Genomic DNA, 19720 nt, shown 5'->3' on the forward strand with positions numbered 1-19720 from the left:
TTAATTAATGAACTATTAGCAACTGAAATAAACAGTTAAAGCAATAATTGAAACAGTTTGGAGACTATTCGAATATCCCACTAACACGACGGGAAATGGCAATTGTATTGCACACGCCTGAAATAAATAGTTAAATAGTCAAAGTGCTCAATCATGAACGATCATGATTAAGCTCTTTCACTATTTAAGTATTAATTACAAACTTATGAGGAACTTTGATTATCTAATTCTAGTTCTGCATCATGTTTAAATTTACGGCGAGAGATTTTAATCACTTGAAATAAATGTTTAAGAGATATGTTATGGCCATCATTAGTAGTGATGCTACTGTAGGCCATTTGAGTTCATTCATAATAAGAAGCCTGAGGTGACCTGTAGTAGTTTTGGAGCCATTTCAGGCCTGTAATAATAAGAGGTCCTATGTGAACTCCTATTACTGCAGTAGGTGATTTTATTGCCAGAGGAGGACGAGCTTACTACCCTGCTTATTAGACATTTCAAGCCAATTTAGATGTATTATTATTATTAAGGGACTGAAGTGGCTTAAATTACTACATTTAGTAAGGTTTTTTGACTCAAGTTATCCGGATTATCTTACCCTAAGACCATCTACAGTAGTAATCAATTAGATTTACAGCAGTCTTTCATGAATTCGATTTAACAACCAAGCGGAGAATCCTTCTATTCTCTAGAAACAGAAGATTTAAACAATAGATGTTTTAGAAAACTGAAAGAGCCAATTTAAATTGTCACGAGAAGTTTCTAAAAGCAGGAAATGTGGTTAACTTAACGCCCTTTGAGTTACTATTGAAAAAAAATGCGCTTTTGTAATCCAATTTACCGAATTAGGTAGGAAAATAATAATAATAAAAAACCGATAATCTTATTTACGTCGTGTGGGTATCCATGACACACATAAAAATTACTCACAAGATAAGAATAATTCTATGGCATACGCAGACATTGAAAATAGAAAAAAAAAACCACCTCTATTTACGAATACAGGATACTAAAGCGAGTCTTTTGCCATCGTTCAATTTGCAGAGTAAAATTGACAATTCTGTACGTATTGTCAATTGCTAAGGGAAAAAAAAAATTCTTCCGTGTGCTCAAAGCACATCAAATTCATTTCTGTTGCTATGGTTACCAAACGAAAAGATGATAAGGTCTTGTTGTGGCATCTCCTTATTACTGAAGTAAAAAAAAAAAAAAAAAAAAAGGAAGAAAAACGAGTGATGTGATGTGTTCCCAGTGATAGGAAAGCTCTTTATAGCGGCAAATTTAAAACGGGTTATTTCTTCGATCTGCAACAGAGAAATGTAATAGCAATAGCCAAAGACATGCATTTCACCGTAAAGCTCAGGTATCTGAGATACTGCCTCCAACAGGATTTTCCGTGTCTACTTCATTCGTGTTCGAAGATAAATGACTTTGACTGATGGAGAAAAACACAGCAGAAAGCTTTATCTGTCAGAAAGAAAAGTAACAGAATGTCTGTAGATATTTGTTGATCTCTTTCTTCTTTGGACAATTTATTTACTTATTTTAGAATGGATGAGATAATACCAGACGTACATAGGACTAATTGAAGCTGTATTTCATTTTATATTGCCGGATTATAACCGCGCTTTTCCACAATACTCTTTAACTAAGTTCACATTCCATAGTAGAGCGCGAACCACGCGAGCCCGCGTGCTTCGCGCTCTACAAACAGCAAACTGTATAAGCCAGATATTGTGAAGCGTCAATCAACATCAAGAAACTTGTTCGTGGATGTTTTCCTGCAACATCTGCATGACAACTCGTTCGGTAGCAGTTTACGATACCGCGCAATAAAAAAAGGCAGCTATCAAGCCACATCGTATCACATGTGGCAGTACTTTTTTTAAACAAAAATGAACAAATCCAGAAAAACCAGATAAAAACTAAAAATTTGTAGTTTTTATTTTAGTTTTTAAATCAATAAAAACTAAAAAATTTTAGTTTTTATTGATTTTTGTTACGGAATGATATTACAAAACGAAGAAGGATCTGCAAATGATTTTTATTTTAATCAAATTTGGAACTCACAGAGGATAATTATTCTGTGGACAACCCATGATGGATGTACTGGACAACGAATACTATCGAACAACAAAACAGCACATATTTTGTCAAAAACTTTGTTATGAAAGAATATGATCCTTAATCCTCTGAAATAATGATAGATGACAGCATCTTTATGAAAAATGATAATAATTCTCTTGAATAATAAAGATAATAGTAATACTCCCCCCCCCCCCGAGGAACATGGCCTTGTCGTGGCGGTGGGGCTTGCGTCCTTCAATGATGTTGAGACCTATGCTGGCGGCAGCGTAACTACCAGAAGGGCCACCCTTATCAGACAGATCTCAAGTGAGGAACCAGACTAACAGTGTCCCATCCCCCATCATAATGATGAAAAGAAGAAGGAATGCATACCAGATCAGTCGATGTCTGGGTCATCAAGGACTGCGTCAGATATTGGGGATCCTGGGCATCAGGCGATAGGTGGGTTACAGGATCCAGTTCTCCTTGCTGGGTCCTCTAGTCTATTTGCTGCAGGAAGTTGAAAAGCGACTGGAAGAAACCAAACGTAAAATATGGACTGTAGAAGAAAACAGAGATATCATAAAATGTTTTTACAGCTCAACGCCAGAAAAATGGGGCTTTAGAAAGCGAATGCATTCAATTTGGAAACAAAAATTCTCAGAATCTGCAATAATAGAACAAAGACTCATGGACGTAAAGAATTACATTTTGAGGTGCTAGAGTTACATAATAAACTCAACTCCAGTAACAGCAAATCATCAGGAGGTAGCTATATTTAACTTTGTAATTCAACTCAGTAAGCATCAAGCTGACGAAATATCTCAGAATGTTTTGATAGAAGCACAGTGTAAAATAAAGGCAGGCATATTGGAACATATGAACTCAATAAATGACCGTATAAGACCATTAAAAACTCTATAAATCTGAGCTAAAATAGCTCCTCTTAGATGTAAATGCTATGATGAAACAGACATCTGCAGAATACACCAAAAGAGTTATAAATATTCTCAAAACGGCACTAAATGTATTAAACACAATTAGAGCAATGAATTGTTGGTTATAACAGTGATCCGATACACACCTGGCATAATAGATTGGACAAAAGAAGACCTGGACAAACTGGACCGCAAAACTAGAATAATGACTATGCATCATGCATTACATTCACGAAGAGATGTTGACAGGTTGCACTTACCAAGAGAATTAGTAGACGTGGTATGCTGCAAGTGAGAGAGACTGTGGAAGAACATTTTAAATTAGTTTACAAAGTTACATTGACAATAGCTCTGAGCAAATGCTTTAAGCAATTACACAAGAGGGCTTTCTGAAAGTAACAGGAAACAAATCCGATTACAAAAAGGAACAGCAAAATAACCGATATGTGCGAAGAAATAATAAATCCTTGAAAGCCAATGTCTTCGAGATAATGAATAAAAAATTGTCGTGAACAAGACGTGGCAATGGCTACAATATGGATATATTAAAAACGAAACAGAAGGATTTATTCCAGCAGATCAAGAACAGACATTGCAAACTAATGCAATGTCTGTTCTTGATCTGCAAACAAAATTTTTCAACATCAATAATAACAGCGATTGCAGATTATGCGATCATAAAGATGAGACTGTAGGACATCTAATCAGTGCCTGCAGCAAAATAGCTCAAACTGACTATAAATATCGCCATGATTAAGTGGTCAAAATAATTCATTGGCATGTATACAAAAGAAATGACTTTCCTACTTCTGATAACTGGTGGCAGCAGAAAGTAGAGACTGTATTGGAAAACGAAACAGCAAAAATTCTCAGGGACTTTAGAATTCAAACTGATCGGCATTTGGAACCCAATATGCCTGACATTACTTATCGAACATCGACAGGTTTGGATTATCGATATCGCCGTACCCAGTGATAACTACATTAACAACAAACAACTGGAAAAAATTACTAAATATCGAGATCTGGCAATCGAAGTTGGCCGACTGTGGCTTAAACATACCAAACTCATCCCAATAGTTATCGGTGCACTTGGTGCAACTTCAAAGAAGCTGTCCAACTATTTACGGCAATTAAACATAAACAAAGTGACCCCATATGATCTACAAAAAAACAGCATTACTTGGAACAGTTCATATTTTACTACTCTACCTGACGGACTATTCTTAGATTCTTGGGTAGAATCTGAAATGTTCTGAATCACCAGTCATATTTTTATTTATATAATATCTTGTTTTGACTGTGTATCAATTATGTGAATAAAATAATAATAATAATAATAATAATAATAATAATAATAATAATAATAATAATAATAATAACGAAAGAAAAAGTAGTGTTTTCCCCGAAGGAACTGTAAATATCATTATATTTTGAAGCAACGCCTAATATGTGTACACAGCTCTGAGAAAATCAATTTCAGTGTGCATTACACGGAATCATATCAAGATTTTACAAACGGTCAAGAAAAATGCCAAAATATCATTATAACGAGTGGTCATTAAAACTGATTAAAGAGAAAAAAATTCCAGAATCAAATAGCTTCTAACAGCAAACTGAGCATTTATAATTATCCGAAATTCTGTATATGGAATAATCAAACTATTGCAAGGTGAACAAACGCAAATAATAAAACTAAAAAAAAAAATTAATTGTTAAATTTGATTGTTCCGACGCTTTTAAGTTTTAGGTTATTTCATACACTATTTCGTGTTAGCTTTAATTATCGATGAATAATTTTAATTTCAGCTGATAACAAAAAACGCATTGGTACAAACGATATACAACTGTTATTTATGCAGTTTTGTTTTGAAGTATTGCTCTGGTTACGTTTGAAAAAAGCTATTCCTATATTTAACATTCATATATTCACAGTGCATAGAAAAATATTCGTAACTCAAATTCAAATTCAAATATTCATAAATGTTCAAAAATATTCAAGAATGCCTTAATGAGTAGTAATTAGGCAGCGCTGTTTGACATTTTAGCTGTTTTGATTTTCCCCTTTATTTTTTCTTTCTTTCGGTTATATTATTATTATTATTATTATTATTATTATTCTAAAGGGAACTTTCTAGAGAATATTTTTTTAAATAGGCAGCAAAACAAAAGGCATATTAAAGTAGATGACGCCTCCTACATCTATTGCTAGTCATTGATATGTTTTTCATACACTCAACAAAAAAACTACGTAAATAAAAAAAAAAATATCAGCAGTGTGTTTTTTGTTATTATTTTTGTGATTGTCTGCGTGTTTATTATTTACCCAAACGCTCGCAGACAATCATCAGTTAATTAAAACTGGAAGGTACTCAAAGGAGAGATGCGGTGTAAGATTACAGTGGGATACGTCAATAATATAATGGCGTGTAGGATGAGATGAGACAGTGAATAGATGAGATTGGAAAGTGGAGAGAGAGAGAGAGAGAGAGAGAGAGAATTTGCGGTGTCTGATAATTATATACTGGATTCAGCTGTGGGAAATGTAGTGGAAAATCAGATACTTATTTCAGGTAGCAATACATAGACCCTACTTTACAGTAGTGAAATGTTACTTCACTTTACTGTGGACTGAGATGTGCTTTGTGATATATATTAAAGATACTACAGTTAAAGGAAAACGGAAGAAGATGCAGAAAATGTATTGACTTTGAAATTAAGCAGTAGATTAAAGTGTTACTTTTGTTGATGATGATGTGATTTTTAGACAAACCACTGTAAATATGGGAACAGTGTCCCAAGGTGGACTGGAGATTTATTAGCAATAAACAGTGTTTAGTGAGAAATAATGTCTCGAGTAGCACACCTGAAAATGTGTGATTTGCAAACGATACGATCACTGTGAACCATAGTGTTCAACATTGCGCATAAACAACAATTCATTGTGTGAGATGCTGGAATATATTTTAAATCCAAATGCTGATGCTCTTCCTTAGCTAGCTAGCTACCTTGCTGTGGGTTGTAAATTTCTACATTTTCTATAAATCTAAAAAAAATTGCTTTATGTTATGCAACAATGCAATATCATGCATTGTTGAATATAAGCAAACCTCTTGCATAATGCCTCTAATTTTCTATATATATCTGACCGATACGAAAGAGTTAAAGACTTATAGCAGACTAGAGCTGTGTACAGTGTTTAAGCAGATGTAATGATAATAAAAGTCAATCTCTTGCATAATACCTTTAATGTGAGGATAATGATAATAAACATAAACTGATCAAGTTGTTTATGCCATTCTAAATCTCAATAACTGATTGGTTTCAAAGCGGATATACTAAATAATTCACTTTCAGTAACATGTATTGCTGAACTCATGAAATAAAAATAAAGAAAATATAAAATAAAATAAAAATGAGATAAGATTTAGAAAATGCATCAAATATTAAGAATAGAAATGAAGTTTTTAAACTTGCTATCTTGGTAGATATTTCATTTTAAATTTTTAGAGTATCTTCCCCCATTCATGTACCTCGTTGATGCATTCTACTCCAGATGCTTCTCCTTCTTCTTCCCAAAGAGCTATACTGGAGAATACGAATACAGTCTGCTACCAGTAACGATATCAGTAAATCCTAGTTATTTATCTTTACATCTCTCCATAATCCCCAGAGAGCAACGGGGTAGCTCACCTACTGCGTATAAAGAGTCCTCGTGGGAAGGTGGTTAATTCTGTGTACCGTCACTAGCTGAACTTTGCGAAGCCATCTGGCTGAGGTGTGTATCATTTAGGTGGCATGTGTCTCTGTTGGCACATGCGCAGGTGTGGCTATAAAGGCGCAAAAGAAAAAAGAGGCTGCTAGAACTTGAAATAATTTATATTTTGAGAAAAAATGGGCCCATACCTCCTCTTACTTCTTTATTCTCGCTTTTTTGAAGTTTCTTTAGGTCATTTTAAGAACCCGGTGGAAATTTAAGTTTAGTGTTGTCTTTGAATATCTCATGTGAAACAATTTACGATCTTTTTCATATTATTATAAATTATGAATTTACGATACTGTAAATAAATATTATCGCAAATGTAAATATACGCTTTTAGGTTTATTTAACATTAATGACCTTTCACTAGCTTTATGATCCATTATCGAGTTTAAAAACGAAAATTATCTCGAAGAAGAAGACTTCATCTTAGTGATTGTGGAAAATAACTGACTTTGATGAGGTTAGTACTGCTTCTGAACATGTTAAACCTAGACTGGAGAGCGATAATTCACAGACGAACCTCATTGGTGTCTCATCATTAATAGTTTCGTCTATAATTATCCAAATGGATACACAAAGTCTCAATGATGGCATGTCTGTCATGCACTTTTACATTTATGTAAAAATTTTACTATAGATTTAATTAACCTAACATTATGTATGATGCAGTCTAAAATCTACTGTAACTAGCTGAAAGCAGTTTAATAATGGCATTGATAAAATTTAATGCGAAGTTCTTACGAATCGTCATCGGACCATCTCCCACAATCTGCTATCATTGAATGGAAACCATACTCTCAGTTAATTCTCATAAGTGCCGATAGATGGCGACCTTTTAGTCACGTGTTCCTTCCGTTTAGTTTTTACACCGGATTAGTCGAATATAAGCACGCATCTCGAGGTCTTGATTGTGTGATACACGAGAAGAAAGGCTTGTGTGCAAGGAAGCACGAGGGTCGACTAAAAGACGCGCATGCGAACTGTGTTAGTCGGCGAGCATAAGGCGCTCTACAAACATCGGAAACAGATGTGTTGTTAGTGTCGCGATGACACGCGCATGTAGTTCTTACTTGACTGTCACCACACACACAGAGTGAGGGCGCTCACTCTTCCACAGCACATCCCACGTTAAGGAAAAGCGTGGCCATTCCCCTTCTTGCTCCTCCTTTTTTACCTTTTTTCCCCCTCTTTTTCCATCGATGAAGGTGGACGATGTGCAACGGTGATCTCCTGCAGATATGAAACTCCGTCTTCTCCGTAAAGCAGACACTTGACCACCTCTGCGAACTGAGAGTGGAATGGGGTGTCCTTTCAAAAACTCGGTTTCTACTCTCACCACTCCACTGCCAGTGATGCCCGTGGTGTCTCCCAGCGAGAGCGTCAAAGACAGCCGTCGGTTATCCCTGCTCAGCCCGCCACCTACCCGACTGGGTATCGGAGATGACTCCTCCGATAGAGACAGCCGTGGAAGCGGAGGGTTGTCACCGGACTTTTTGCATCTCGACAGACCGGAAACTCCCGAAGGGGAAAGACTTGATCTCCGAGTCTTGAGTACTGCTGTCAGCACTGTTGTCGGTCCATCAGTAAGTTATTCAGTTTTCAACTTTGTTCTCTATACGCAGATATGTTTTTTTCATTAAAGAATGTCACGTGACCGTTTAGAGAATTTTTCGTTTAGGAAGAGGTCAAATAGAATTGTGTTTAAGAGTCGTTGTCATCGATATAGCGGAGGATTTTTCGCAGGTACAAATCGACTGTAATTTTATTTCCGTCGTATTTGTTTCTTACTGTACTGTTTATTATCTTAAAATTCGGCAGCGCTTATTGAATTGGTTCTGATATTAGAGCTTCACAAATCCAATGCAGAAATTTCTTTATTAGTGGCTACATACTTCAGGTTCTTCTTTCTTAACTTTTTTAACTAATATTATTTATTATTTAGTTGAAGTTTTCTTTTTTCCAGATGATAGCAAGTTTCAGATAGTCTATTCGCCAATAATAGATTTTTTCCCTTTAATATGACGATTGTATTCAGCCTTTCAGAATAGCCGACAGAATTGTCTCCGATTTCCTTTTTCGGAAACTATTAGTCAAAAAGGATACCTCCGATCGGTATTCAATCAAAATACAACATAGCTTCACTTCTTTTCTGTTTATTCTCATGTAACCATGACAACATATGAGTGACTAATAAAACTATACCAGAACTTCAATATTACTTACAGGCTATGCAAAATCATGTGAAAGGAAATAATTTTCAACCTCTTTGTATTGTGTTCTACGTATAAACACAATTTTTCCAGTCAATTATAATGTTCATATATTGACGTAAAATCATAATAAAAATAATGTGCCTTTCATCTGTTCCTAGTTTTCTTGAAAAGGATCTTCATTGGTATTTCTGGTGATCATTAAATACATAACGAGTTCGTAAGTGGCGAAACAGTGTGTGGGATACATTTAAGTTATGTTTGTAAGTAGTTTTAGTTTTAAAAAAAGCAGTGTAAAGTGAGAGTTTAATAAACATGTATGCCAGTTACTTTAAGCGCTTTATACTTATAATTATATAAGCATTTTAATAACCAAAACTACTCACAAATAGATCACTGCTTCTGAAAGTGATCTATTTTATACTGTGCAAGAAAATGTGAAAATTTAAATTTATATTCATGTTTAAAGTTATTTGCAGTATACCCAAGTGAATATCAGAATAAATACCGTTAAGAAAACTCATAAGAAAAATTAACTTTAGGAAGATTTTTTATCCAGTGAATCATTGGAGATAAAACAAAACATATAAAATAAAACAACGATATTAAATACGTGATTCAACCTGGATTGCGCGATACTTTAACGGATTCACATATTAAGAACTTAAAAATGAAATTTCCTCTTGTGAAATAAAAACCATAACTTTAAATTGCTGCTATCCTCTGAAAATAATATTTTTAGTCTCCCAGATATTGCCTTGGCTAGCAGAAGTCCGCCTTACGATACTCCTGCAGTTTTCATTGTATATTTTATTCACGTACCACCAAGATTTCGGGAAGTTACCTCAAGGAGCAATATATACAGTAAAATGACACAACATCCAGATAGGTTATTTGAAACGCGATGGGAAGATGGCCTCGATTTTATAACGAATGTCCAGTGATCACGCAGTCTAGAGAAAGTTGTAAGAATATTCAAACGAAAAAACGTGATAGCCAGAATAATAGAAACGGTGGAAAATGGAACCATTAAGGTTCGTATTACCGAAAAACGTTTTTGCGAATAAAGTGCATTATTTCATATTTTATTAAATAAATACTCCAGCCACGAAAAATGTTTTTGTTAACAGAATAACATTGCATATAAAATGTTATTTTATTTAATATGTAATGGCAGAGAAAAACCAGAATTTAAAACTATCAATAAGTGAATTTTATGATATTGAAAAGGAAAGTTTTGCCATTTACCTTGCATCAAATGGGTATATAAGTGGAAAATTAAAAAGGAGAATAGTTCTTGCTCGAAAAAATTGGTATCCAGGAAACTCCTATTTGAATAAGTCGTACAAATGTATAGACTTGTTATTAGAAAAATTCTACTGCGCAACCAGAGCGTTATATTTTATAAATAAGGGCCCAAATGTTAGCGATTATATTTCTGAAGGCCCCCTTAATTTAGCAAGGAAAGTGTTTCAACTGTTGCAAGTTACATAGATTTATATATACTTGTAGTAACAAGATAAAGATTTAGTTTATATTCAAATTCCTGCAAAGTTTTGCGTAACGTGTCCATATCAGCCGATGCTATGGCTCAGGAGTATTCTTTCAGTTCCTTGTTAATATTAGTGGAATGTAAACATTTTAGACAAACTCTCAACCGAAGTTTAGATAGATAAAATCGGGGGATCCTCGTAGGCCAAGGAATTGGTTATTTTGCTTACAACTAGACTATACTTGAGAGAGATAATTTGTTACTATTTCTAATGTAGAAGTATAGGCATTTGTAATTTTTCTATATTATGAAATACAAAAAATCACGTAATCACCCAGTGCTATTTTTTGAATAGATTGTCTTTCTCTGTGTGTTGTCATAACAATAACTAATGTTGAACTGCATGCGGATATAAAGTTAAGTGCTAAATTTTGAAAAAGGAATACATGGGGATATGAAGTTCGGCTATAAAATTGTTTATTTTAACGGACTGGTTTATCATCAGTTAAGGAAATATAAGCATCTTCAGTTACTATTTTTTTTAATGGAAAGGGTTCGATCTCACTTTCCTAATACATCGTGTTTCTCACACCATAAACTCTTATTCGCCTTTATTACATTCTGTTTTGCACAACTTAGTAAGCTGAGATGATCATGAAACAAGGAAGATAGCTACAATATCCGTGTTTTGATTTCGATCCACCTTTATTTTTACCCCAATATCCCATCATGATACGATAATAACAAACGGTGGTAGAAAACCTTTCCTAATATGTACTGGACATGAATAATTAATTTTTTTTACTCATTAATCTCATTCTTTTACGGAAGTTGACATCGCACCTTTTCTTTGAAGACCCTTTTCCGTTCAACATGTTTATTAATTTTTATTATTTTTTAATTAAACTGCGATACTTATGATAGCATCTAGTAACCAGTGATACGTTCAGTAAAATATTATTCTCGCATTCATATTATTATTATTATTATTATTATTATTATTTAGCAATTGGTTTGATTTGATAATGTCAGCATATTCTAATTTTGTTTGTTCTCTGTGATAGCCAGTTTTGTAAGTGTTGCATTCAACAGAAGATTGATTTTTTGTGTCCGGTTGGTTTTGTTTCTATTTGCGTCCAGACATCATGTCACGCCATACACAAATTTCACGAAAGATCATTATTACATGACGCCAGCTCCATTATTAACGCTTTCATTAAACCGATGCTTAATAATGGGTAAAAAAAAAAAAAAAAAAAAAAAAAAAAATGTGCTGCTGAAAATCAATGTGAGCACATATTTTCATTTGATTAGTTTTAGGTGATATTTTTCTTTTATTGAATTTATGCTATGATTTTGATCACTCCTTTATAGATGACGATGATATTTATTCACCATCACACAATCTGCCATCTTATGCTTTTTTTTTTATATAATGAGACCTGTGGAGCTTCCATAATTATACAAACTCACGTATGCTACAACAAAAGCAATTTATTATACAAATATTTCGTATTACGATACGTAAAACATCATCAGTGTAATTGAAGAACAACAGTAATGAAATTTGAACAAAAGAAACAGTGTTACGATAGAATCAAAATGGCAGTCATTACGATTCAGATTCTGTCAATGAAGTAGGGCTTCAACACTTTCCTTCAAAAAGAATTAATGCTCATAAGTAGATATAGGTAAGAGTTTTGAATTATCCTACTGCATCTCGTGCTTAATATTTTAAATTTTATGTTGCACCAAGCCAGATTTATGATGTCTGATAAACAAATATGATTTTGATGTTCATAAAAATACGTTTTTTGACTGACCTTTCTTTTTGACCTTAATAAGACAAGTTGCAAGAAAATGGATCTTGGCAAACACTAAGGAGCTTCACTGGTGAAAGATTTTACTTTGGAGAAAGAAAGAGATTGCAAATTTTGTTGATGGATTAGATGGTATTCCCATAATCGCTGGTACCCATTCACACACACACCCTTAATATAAGTATGTAGTCCTGTGAACGTCATGTGGAATATAACCATTTAGTAAGGAAGTTCGTTTGATCGTTTCGAATTCTTGTTGGAGAGATCCCTCGAAGAAAAAATTGCAATGTTTATACTTTCTAGTTAAGGAGTTAAGAATATCACACTTTTGAAGATCGATGGCGAACAGATGCAGATGCATTATGAATATAGCGAACTACAAAAGTTGTTTTGCAGTAGACTGAAGTCCGAAGGAATACAACAGATTACCGTTTCACACGCACATCCAAAAAGGAAATTCTTCCTGACGATTTTTTCTCCACGTTATATTGAATACGAATATGTAAATTATTCATAATGTATCTACTGACCATCTATTTCAAAAGCACGGTATTGTTAAATCCTTAATGTGAAAGCACATAAAACTTTTTTTTTCAGTCACATCTCTCCAAAAAGGATTTATATAATTTCATCATCACTCGACCGCTGTAATTTCTACTATCGTAGTAGTATAGTTTATCTAATACAAAGCAAATACATACGTACATAGCGAGTATTTTGCACTATTAAGATAAATGTTTAGCTAAAAACACGGAAACCATCAACCATCATAAATGAATATGACTTGGTACCAGATTATAAAACGGCGTAGTTGTTCTTCAAATTTCCTTTGTTGCTAGGGATGGAAATGGCATTTTCTAAGGTCATTTCGAACCTCCTTTGTTTACAGTTCCTCTTATCTCTGCATACGGGATCATTTCGGACAAAAATTAAATTTTGTAAAGGGTAATGTTAGCATGCTGTGATACTCGCACATAATGACAGCTACTTGTGAGATTGTAAAGTGCGCGGATACCATTAGATGCTGTTAAGAAAAACTTCGTATACCGTTCTCCATTTGCATCTTCACATCCTGTTTCCTCATTACTTTCTCATGCTACTGGTGTTATCATCATAGTACACTGTAGTTAACGCTACGTGCTAATTAAGAAAGATGAAACCGGATCCTTGACGGTGCCGTGAGTAATTCTGATTATGGTAATGAGAGCACTTTTCATTAATTCTGAACTGCACCGAAATTCATAACATTTCTTACCTTTCCGTGTTTAGTCCCGAGAGCTTCGAAGCAGAGTCTAATAAAATAAGAAAAATTAATTTTGTGATTAAGTAACTGTAATCTACTTTCTTATTTTAATATATTTCTCCATCTTTCCATTTATAATAAATGTTCTTCTCGATTCATACCTCAGTTTATTGAAAGAAGGCGAATTTCAGTAAAATAAAATATTTGCATCAATGTTCACCATACTAAGACAATAAAAGTCCGCGAAATGGTAAAAAAAAATAGACGAAAGGTATTTTTGAATTGCCAATCTTTATCTTCCCTAATGGGTTCCATTCTAGGAGTGAATGTCAGATTTCTTGTGATTTTCTTCTCAGTATATGACCAAATCCCCTGGATTTTGCATTCTAATTATGATGTCAATATTTTGTTCATGTTTTCTTTTCAAGATATCTTTATTACCCATAATTTTAGGCCACCATATTTGAAATTTACTCTACACGCATCGATTAATGAATGTTTGTAATTTTCTTTGTACTTCTTTTAAAACCAACCATATTTCATTGCCATAAAAAAGAATCTGCTTTAATATATAAATGAAATACTATTTTTGTATCTCCAATGTTATTATTATTGTTGTTTTCTTCCAATAATTTTTTTTCATATGCACCTCTTATCTTCTCGGAATGCTTATATTTACATTCCTAAATACCTCGTCTGGGGATAAAATACCACTGAGATATTCAAAATTTGAAACGATTTTACTTTTTACATTTATTTATACTTGATACATTGTTATTCACATTGTTTTTTTTTTCCTTTCATTCATTTTTATTTCTAATTATCTTCGAACCAACTTTTAAAGATTCTTCTTCAGAAAATAATTAAACTCAAGGATCACCTTGAGTTTAATTATTTTCTGTCATGTTTCTCAGGTATGTGATCTAGCACCAATATATAATAGTGGAGAGAGAGAAGACATCCTTATTGCACTCTAGATACAGTTTGGAAAGGTTGTGACAAGCATCAGTCATGCGGTACACGCATTGAAATTTATAATAACATTTCTTTCTTGGGTTCATTATTCTCCTTGGCATTCCATTATTTTGAAGTGCAACCCACACATAATTTATAGCAACAGAACTAAAGCTTTTCATAATAGAGAAACATTATCAAACAGTTAAATTCACCAGTATTTATTTTTCTTAAGGTGTTACGTTGTATTGTGGTGTATACTAGATCTAGTATACACCACACTGCTCTCTTCTGATCATGCCCTCATCTAAAATATTAAAATTTCTTGTAAGATTAAAGTTTCTTGGAAATTCCTTTGCTAATGGCATGCAGCAGATTTATGTCTGTCAACTTATTACAGTTTCCTAAATCTTTATTATTATTATTATTATTATTATTATTATTATTATTATTATTATTATTATTATTATTATTATTATTATTATTATGATTATTATTATTATTCGCACACCTAGTTTCTACATCGTGACAATGCTTCATGCCAGCTGGCGAAGTGTCCAGGAATTATAGTGTCCTCATCGATTCCTAACAACCTCCTTACTCACCAGATTTGAGTCGCATGAAATTTTCTTCCTCTGGCAAGAAAAAAAATGTATACATTGAAATGCCAAGATATCACAATTTGCGTATATACTAAAGATGATTCAACAAGGGATCCAACTTTCAAAACAATAACTGAAGCCAACTTTCTGTGCTTTAATTTGTCTATAAAGATTCTGTCTCCCCCAAGATATCTTTATCTTGTTCAGTCCCTGTACTTAATAAAATAACGTAAACCATAAAATACGGGAACATTCTTGGTTGCTTTGTGGATTATTTTAAAATACATTTTGATTCTAAACCATGAGTAACACTTCTATGTGGTATTGGAAGTTTATGGTTCGACTCTTCAGAAAAAAAAATGAAAAACGTGTGGAAAGCATTTGGTGTCTCTAAATTGTGTGTTTTATATCTGTTTGCATATCTTGTGGAAAGAAACTCTAAAATTCCCTATCGAAAACTCATATTTTCTCTCTATGAGATCAACTAACTTACATTTATTTGAAAAACGATACTAGCAGAGACTATATGGAATACATGTACTTTGTACTTAGTAATGGTTTTAACACGTTTGTCATTGTTGCTCTTAATAACTAAGTATGTTAATCTAATTTATTTTAAATTAATTCTAAAGTCACATGGTTTAGTTTTCTTTGTTTGAATCCTTTAGTCGCTGTCCAATGCTGTTCAAACGATCAGATAGCGCGCCTGTCAGCAGCGTAAGTGGTTGCGGTATGATCGGCTAATTACCACTTAAATAAAAATTAAAATAAAATAAACACTTACAGTTGTAATTTCTTAATTGAAAAAAAAAATTGAAAGATTTTAATATTGTTACTTAAAAATGCCTATAAGTTATGATTATTAAGCCTAATTTTTAATAGAAACAAGCTAATTTTCTTCAGTTGATTTTTGTGTTTTCAGGGAGGGAAAACCTGCTACCATCTTATTACACGGGCTTACTGATCTGGATGAAAATTCTTCACATTATACTCAGGTCTTTCTAACTAAATCGCAAAGTTACTATTTTCTCTGCACTACCGTTTCTCTCAAAACTATTTTATTTGTTATTATATCACTAAAGATTATCATGTAATTCGTTCTGATTACAGACTAATTTTTCATTGAACTTATATTCCTTTCATGTTTATTAAAAAAAATGTTGAATTTAAAAAAAATCTTTTAGGAATAATACAGAATATCAGGAGATGACGAGATCAAAGGGCATGGTTTTACCAAATTAGAAATCTAACTTTCAGGATTTTAGTCAATTACATTATCGCTCAGCACACTAAAATATTAACTAAATCTAGTTAGTGCTGAGAAAATCTAATTAGTAATAATGCGTTTGGTGCATGTACTGCTGCGTAACTAAAAGGTGGCATGAATCGTAAACAAAGGCGACTAATACCCACATAGTTTAATTGTGATGGTATTATTTAATCTGTCTTTTCCCGCTGCGAAGAAGAGGTGGTTCAATAGTACCCTTATCATCGTATGTCTCTCTAATGTCTCACGCGGCCTTTTAATACAGTGTACTTGTAATTGAACGGCGAACTGTGCGTTTTAGCAGTGAAACGTTTCTCTCTTAGTAATGCCAGAAGATGATTAAGATATGAGTCTTGAGAGAAATGCGGTCAGGAAAATCATTATAGACATTCTTCGTGCTTTGCTTATCTTGAACACAACAAAATCTTAATCATCTAATCGTCTTATAAGGATCCATTGATTTATTGCTCGGTAGAATACCAGGATTGATTATCTATTGAGCTGGAAGAATGGATGTTCTCCCACCTCCCCCAACAACAACAACAAAAAAAAAAAAAAACATGGCGCCATCCAATTATTGGCAGTGTTTTGTCCCTTTAATCGTATGAAGATCGTTAGATTAATTAGGAATTGATAGTCACATACAGTATGAAACTATGAACACCTTAGTCATGTTCTATGTCTAAGGTGTTGAATTTTTATTTATAGTAGATCGAAGTAAGTTTTGGGCTGTTATGTTACTTTTCGTAGATCATCGGTCAATGAGATGCAGTAATTTATCTATGCCTCTCATTAATCTCTGGTTGAAATAATAATGTAAAATAAAAATAAATAAAAGAGGAAAAGGAAAAGGTCGACTTGATTCTTTATCTTTAAGTCCAGGCTCAACGAATAAGTTATTTATGTGTATGATGATTTAGCTTATTTTGGATTTAGGGTCGAAGCAGCTAATGTTATGAAACTAGTGTCTTATGCTCAATAATTACGTCTACTTTATAGTGTGAAAAAAACTGCCTCAGAGAAAAAAAAATCATGTCGTATCCTTATGAAATAAGGTCACTTATCTTCAGATGAAAATGCAAAATATGAAAAAAAAAAAAAGAAACTCTTGTAATGTTTCATAGTATCATAGAGAGGATTCGACCGAAATACATCGTAATTACTGACTGAGTTATGAAGGCTCATTTGAGAGAGATTTTCCTCTATTTTAATTTAAACATTTCCGAAATTCATTCTACTGGAATGAATTAAATGATTGCAACCATTTTTCAGCGTAATCTTCTGCTCGATAGAGAAACTTTGAAGTAAAATATGGAAATCAAACATTTAGCACGAAACAAAAAATAGAATTCAGAATTCACGCGAAACATTATTAAAAATAATCAAAAATTGAGTGACGTCTTATACAAAAACTGATTTTTGCATCGACATTGTCGCAAGAAGCTTGGATCAAGCATCCTAACAGTAATTCACATAATCTTTATTTACGGAGTTTGCAATTTGATGTTTTCTGGCCATGTTGCTCTAGTGTCTTAAGACTACGTAAACCTTTAGGGTTTACGTAGTCTTAAGACATGGATAAATCGATACGTTTCTAGCAAAGAATTTCTGAAAATCTTAATTAAATTAGATGAGGTGCCTGTTCTGTGTACCGTATTTAAAATGACAGGAAATGAACTCGGCACTGGCACAAGCTGGCGGTGATAGTTCAGGTTACTGCAAAGTTCTACTGCTGCAGTCTGGAATGCAACCATGTGGTTCGTATATGCGTAACAGGTCACAATGAAATCTCTTAAGAAAGATAATAAATATCTAAATAACAATAAAAATTAATGATAATTAGGTCTTTCTAGTACGTCTCTTAAATTATCATCATCATTATTAAGTGATGATAATAATAATAATAATAATAATAATAATAATAATAATAATAATAATAACAACAACAACAACAACATTTTAACAGTTCTGTAATTTTTAGTAATTATTCCGAGACTGTTATATATATATTATTTTCTTTGCTGTTCCTTTCATAATTGTGAATATTCTATATGGGAGTATAATTTATTTTTAAGAGCATTTTCATAACAGCGCTTAAAGTCTATAAACATCGCTTATCCGTTTGTAAAATAAATTTCAAACCAAAAAATAATTAATATAAAATTCTCAGAAGGATTCTGATTTCGTAATCAATCTATGATTACGATTATTGATATATAATTCCTTATATTTAAGCCACGACTTCTATATCTAGTGCAGATAATCGCAAATTTGCTTTAAATTTAAAATTTTAGGAACATTTAAATCACTTCTGTCGTGATATGAAGGACAAATTGCATAATTAACCAGTTAGATCATTAATTAAAATGTCTCGTGGCTGCTATTCTGTTTAATATTAAGTTCACCGATTTGTGTTTGTCAAGTACTGCGCAGTTATCGACATTTAATTTGTTCTGGATAAAAATTTCTGAGTTTGCAACTCGTCGATAATTTTAAAGTAGAATTCCCGGTAGATTGAAAATGTTGAGAAGACGTTACGGAGATCTTAATTTTCCCCTAAAGTACTTTGATCCTTTAATTGATTAGTTGACTTGCCGGTTAAGACAGGATACAAGCTAAGTCATCGACTACTTCGATCTCTGTATTGAAACATTTCTGTTACAGCTGACGCGAGTATCACAGGGTCAGTCACCAGACATTTGGTACCTGGTAGAGAAATCTTGGGAGATTTAATTCATAGATGGCGCTAATGTAATGTAACTAAGGGGCTCCATTTAGCCAAACAGTCATGATTCTGGTATGTGCAGCATTAGATGGTCTACTACAATAAATTCGATGTTACTAGGGTGACAACGGCGATCTATATGACGGAATCGACAAATGTTTTCTTCGATCGTTGCAATTATATGCAGCTATAAATTTAGAATGGGTCAATTTTCTGTTCTTTCGCAGTTGTTTCATATAATCGCATGAAGCATGCGATTATATGAAACATGATAAGATTAAACGAACCAAACAAAAGACAACCAGAAATATAATAAAATCTGAAATAATAGAATTTACTGAAAAGTGAATCATGCAATAGCACGACGTCACGAGACACATAAGGGATTTCATGTGTTGTTCAGTAATCACAAATGAATCATATTTTAAACTGAATGTTTCTTAGAAGCATTATTTCACACTTATTCGTTTTTCGTCTATTATTTTCATATATGGTTACATTTGTTCTAATCATATTTTAATTAGTTTAATATTTTGCTGAAATGTTTTAAAATTATCAAACAACCAAACAAGGCGTCAACATTTTTGTGTGTTCTTCGGCTGGCTTGTCTGCTTTCAGGAGAGTAAAGATGCTGTTTTT

At 33.1% G+C, this 19720-nt stretch overlaps 1 protein-coding gene across 1 annotated transcript in view; it reads left to right on the top strand.

Annotated features, from left to right (window-relative positions):
• The first annotated feature begins 8120 nt into the window (after nucleotides 1-8120).
• LOC150104165 (head-specific guanylate cyclase-like) overlaps nucleotides 8121-19720 on the top strand; it is a 109280-nt gene continuing 97680 nt past the window's right edge. The window contains exon 1 of the mRNA XM_090396412.1: nucleotides 8121-8351. Within this exon, the coding sequence (XP_090252538.1) occupies nucleotides 8121-8351 (231 nt within the window). The remainder of the gene's footprint in view (nucleotides 8352-19720) is intronic.

This window comes from Typopeltis vanoorti, chromosome 8 (assembly GCF_054136105.1).
Source record: "Typopeltis vanoorti isolate ZY-2024b chromosome 8, IOZ_Tvanoo_1.0, whole genome shotgun sequence".
NCBI lineage: Eukaryota > Metazoa > Arthropoda > Arachnida > Uropygi > Thelyphonidae > Typopeltis > Typopeltis vanoorti.